At 35.7% G+C, this 5,046-nt stretch overlaps 1 protein-coding gene across 1 annotated transcript in view; it reads left to right on the top strand.

Annotated features, from left to right (window-relative positions):
* arap1 (ArfGAP with RhoGAP domain, ankyrin repeat and PH domain 1) overlaps positions 1-4,176 on the top strand; it is a 91,938-nt gene extending 87,762 nt beyond the window's left edge. The window contains exons 33-34 of the mRNA XM_084127248.1: positions 1,020-1,056; positions 2,255-4,176. Of these exons, the coding sequence (XP_083983374.1) occupies positions 1,020-1,037 (18 nt within the window). The 3' untranslated portion in view covers positions 1,038-1,056; positions 2,255-4,176. The remainder of the gene's footprint in view (positions 1-1,019; positions 1,057-2,254) is intronic.
* The last annotated feature ends 870 nt before the right edge of the window (positions 4,177-5,046 follow it).

Raw genomic sequence — 5,046 nt, 5'->3', positions numbered from 1 at the left:
AATGTTGATAATAGCTGGTGTTGGGTTATTACTCGTATCTTGATTCCCTTTAACCCTTACCCATAATTCCTCTTTATACGGGGTGTAAAAAACATCATGTTTGGTGAAGCTTCAGACATGAAACTAAAGAACCACGCCCCTGAACCTATCCCTGACCCCGCCCCTAAACCTATCCCTGACCCCGCCCCTAAACCTACCACTGACCCTACCCCTGACCCCACCCCTAAACCTACCCCTGACCCCGCCCCTAAACCTACCACTGACCCCGCCCCTAAACCTACCCCTGACCCTAAACCTACCCCTGACCCCGCCTCTAAACCTACCCCTGACCCCGCCCCTAAACCTACCTCTGACCCGCCCCTAAACCTTCCCATGACCCCGCCCCTAAACCTTCCCATGACCCCGCCCCTAAACCTACCCCTGACCCCGCCCCTAAACCTTCCCATCACCCCGCCCCTAAACCTACCGCTGAAAGAAACACAACAAAGCAAATGTAAAAATCTAGAACAAAACAAAAAGAGAGCCGGTCAGTGTTTCATGTCTGAAGTTATACACAAATATATGTTAATTAGTGCTGGGCAATCTATTAATCAATCCAAAGTAAAAGATGAACTGTGTATAAATAATTACACACATATGCATGTATATATTTAAGAAATATTTGCATGTATATACTGTATGTATATTATATAGAAATATAAATATGTTATATATAAATAACACATTTTCTTAAATATATACAAGAATATGTGTGTGTTTATATATACAAAATATTTATACACAGTACACACACACACACATATTATGTAAACACAAGCTTTTATGTTGGATGCGATTAATCGTTGCACAGCACTAATATTTATATTTCTAAAGTTTGTTTTATTTAATTTTACATTACTTTGGGGGTGAGTGACTGATGGTGATGATGGTGAAGCGGTCATGATGACCTCTGACCTCTTCAGTCCTGTAATCCTGTGTAAATCTGTGTAAATCTGAGAGACTGGTTTGTTTTCCCACAGCTCTTCAGAAATGTTTGACGAAGTGAACAGCGTTCAGGTGAGACTCGATTACTGCGCACTTTATTCACAAGAAAGCTTAGGTTTCATTAGTAACCAACAGTTGTAACACATTAACCCTTGTGTGACCTTATGGACATTTGTCTTTCGCAGTTTAGTTTTTTTGATAATTTTGCCTGTGTTATTAATGCCAACTGCATGAATTTTGGCACAGGTGTGTATTTTTATTGGAATTTTACTATTTCACCCCCATTTCCTTTATTAAATATATTTTACACCAGTAACACACAATAGTTCCTCTCAGGACCTTCAGGACAATAATGTCCCCATTGAAACCCATTAAAACTGCTATTTTCAATCCCAGGGCCATTTAACTATAAAATGATGCAATCTTTGTTAACAGGCTTTAATTCTGTTGGCAAGGCTTCAGAAATTACATTTTTACTATTTTTTTTACCAGATGTGCCATTTTCTCAGGTTTGGCCTTTAAAGCAAAAACTCGCTTTATTCCTGTTTTCTGCTTCTGCATATTATAGAGACAATTGAATAAATCATGCAGCGATAATTGTGTGTGTGTGTTGTTGTGGATGTCAGAGTGTGCTTTGGATGTGTGTAATAAAAAATAAATAAATGTGTGTGTGTGTGTGTGTGCTTGTAATATTATAGAGAGGAAAAGCTAATATTTTGAGATATCATCCTCACATTTGGAGCTCAACTTGTTCAGAATTATGGCTTTGATTTTCTAGCAGTTTTAGAGTTCAACATGTTTCATAAAATATACATTTTTATATAAAATAATGTTCATAAATGATTTTAATAAACTTACACCAATATAACCAATAACCAATGGTTTTACTTTTTAAACTTGTTTTACTTCAACAATAATCGGTAACACTTTATTTCAGTGTCCTTGGTACATATGTAACATGTATACTTACCATAGTAATAACAGTTAATTATGCATAATTACATGCAACTAACCCTAATCCTACCCTAACCCTATAGTAAGCACATGTAGTTGATTATTATTACTCAGCACTTAAATATATAATTACACTGTAACAATGACACCTTAAAATAAAGTGTAAGCCAATAATCTGCCAATCTTCTTTAAAATGAGACCAAACTTCAACACTTCACGTCTTTATGACACTGATATTTTTGTCCACTGTGACCTTGTGTGTAACTTTTTTAGATTGATACGCCAGGATTAATAACCCGTGTGTGTATGATTGCAGGATCTGAGTGTGTGACGGCCTCTCCATCTGTACGGCTCGACTCTCCAGTACCTGAGCGTTCGCTGTTCATGAAGCTTCACACACACTTTGACCGTGGGTTCATGGATCACACACACACTCACTCTGGGACATCAGACTGTTACCGGGCCTGTGTGGTTCACGTGGGTCACATGACCTGGAAAAGACTTTGTGTTTCGTGTGTTCAGAGACCTCGTATGGTTTCTGTTTAACAGACTTTATAAATTATTTCAGTTTTAATGTCAGTAAGAGAGAGATGAATCACATCATACTTTAAAGGTCACGGATCAGTCCATGTGTGTGTGTGTGTGTGTGTGTGTGTGTGTGTGTGTCTTTAACGGTGCATTCACAGCATGGCAGAATTACCATAATAATAATCATTATATATATATATACACTGATGAGCCAAAACATTATGACCATCTGATTTACCCAGATATTAATATGTGGTTTTGTTCGGAGATTATCAATGATATTCTGTTCACCTGTGGTGTTGTGGCTCATCAGTGTGTGTGTGTGTGTGTGTGTGTGTGTGTGAGAGAGAGAGATAGAGAGAGTGTGTCTGTGTGTGTGAGAGAGAGAGAGAGAGAGAGAGAGAGAGAGTGTGTGTGTGTGAGAGAGAGAGAGAGAGAGAGAGAGAGAGAGAGAGAGAGAGTGTGTGTGTGTGTGTGTGTGTGAGTGAAAGAGAGAGAGTGTGAGTGAGAGAGGGAGAGAGTGAGTGTGTGTGTGTGTGTGTGTAAGAGAGAGCGTGTGAGTGTTTGTTTGTTTGTGTGTGTGTGTGAGTGAGAGAGTGTGTGTGTGAGAGAGAGCGAGAGTGTGAGTGAAAGAGAGAGAGTGTGTGTGTGTGTGTGAGAGAGAGACTGTGTGAGAGAGAGAGCGTGTGAGTGAGAGAGAGAGAGTGTTTGTGTGTGTGTGTGAGAGAATGTGTGAGAGAGAGAGTGTGTGTGAGAGAGAGCGAGAGTGTGAGTGAAAGAGAGAGAGTGTGTGTGTGTGTGTGTGTGTGAGAGAGAGCGTGTGAGAGAGAGAGAGTGTGTGTGTGTGTGTGTGTGTGTGTGTAAGAGAGAGCGTGTGAGAGAGAGAGAGTGTGAGTGAAAGAGAGAGAGTGTGTGAGAGAGAGAGAGTGTGTGTGTGTGTGTGTGTAAGAGAGAGCGTGTGTGTGTGTGTGTGTATCTGAGTATTTCATGCGTCTGTTTCACATTGAATCCTGTAGAATATGAAGTGATGATGTTTTATTGATATTGATGTAATATAACTTTATTCATATGATTAGCCTTTATAATTTAATCACGATGTTTCACACATTTATCATTCCGTATGAGACTGATTGTAGCGTTTTAATAAGAGAAAAGTGTAAATCACACTCGTTTAGTTTACACACACACTGGGACTCGTTACTGAATCTGATGTGTTTGATGACTGAATCTCAGACTGCAAGTACAGAAGCCTCGTTTGATTACGGTCTCAGTTTGAGGATTTCATGTGGAATTAAATCAGTGGCATAAATGAGTTATTCCCGCTAATTTAGTGAGCAGACGCTCATTAGTGTCTTAACTGGTAAATTTGAAGTATTGCACATTCATCCATCAGTCATTATTCAGATCAGACATCTGGAAAATATAGATTAGTTTACATATTCGCCTCAGATTATCAGTGTGTTTTGTGTCCGTGTTTTGGACCCCATTGACTTTCAGTATATGGACGGAACATTTTAGTTTTCCATATATGTTTGGATGAACTATTCTTTTAAAACGTCCATTTGAGAACAGTGTTTAGTGTCTAATTAAATGATTATTTTGATATTAGCATGTTGAGATTTTACCTGGTTTTGATGAAGTCTTTGTACATGTTTTGTTTTGCTTGTTAAATCTGATCAGTGTGTAAAAATATCATAATTCTAAATCGTTTACAGTGTTTGTGTAATCACTGTCAGTAATCTTCATTCTGATCATGCACAATAAGACCAGGGACTTTAATTAAGAGAGTCAATAGTTTTAAATCTGGACTTTGATGCAAGATTTTCAAAAATCAGTTGTGTGTATTTGAGGAGTTTCTGAAGTGTCGGGAGCTTGTGCAGCTCATATTTCACCTCGAATTTAACTAAACAATAAATTAATACATTTAGCTTTAAATAAAATAAAGCAAGATATGTTCATTCTGATGTAGGGTTATTTGTATTAACTAAAACTATTAAAACATTTCTAATATTGGAAACAAATGAAGCGGAAATAAAATAAGATGTAAAACTTGATCAAGACTGAAAATAAGACTTTTTGTCTTGGATAATGGCTGTAATAAGATCAAGTTGGAGCTCTAAAATTACTGAACAAATATTTAAACAATTGAATATGTTTTATATTAAAACTATATTATATATATATATATATATATATATATATATATATATATATATATATATATATATATAAAATGAGCATAAATGTATATAAATATATTTAATATTTCAATTTAAACAAACAAAATTAAGTTATACTTAAATAATGATATTTAAAAAAACAATCAAACAAACAAAAGCACATCATAAAATAGCTAAAACTTAAACTGAAATAATAAAATACATATAAAATTAAAAGCTATTCAAAATATGTTAAAAAAAATATAATAGTATATAAATAATACTAAAATAATAATTTCAAACTATACTGGAAAAATTTTATATAAATATTTTATTTTGTTTGTAGAAATTGGAAAATAAGTAATCATTATTGAATAATTTAATCACATAAAAGCGGTGTTTAATTGTTATACAAAAGTTA

This window comes from Abramis brama (assembly GCF_963993115.1).
Source record: "Abramis brama genome assembly, chromosome: 10".
NCBI classification, from domain to species: Eukaryota; Metazoa; Chordata; class Actinopteri; order Cypriniformes; family Leuciscidae; genus Abramis; species Abramis brama.
Note: the sequence above shows the minus strand (reverse complement) of the source record. Positions and strands in the feature narration are given on the sequence as shown.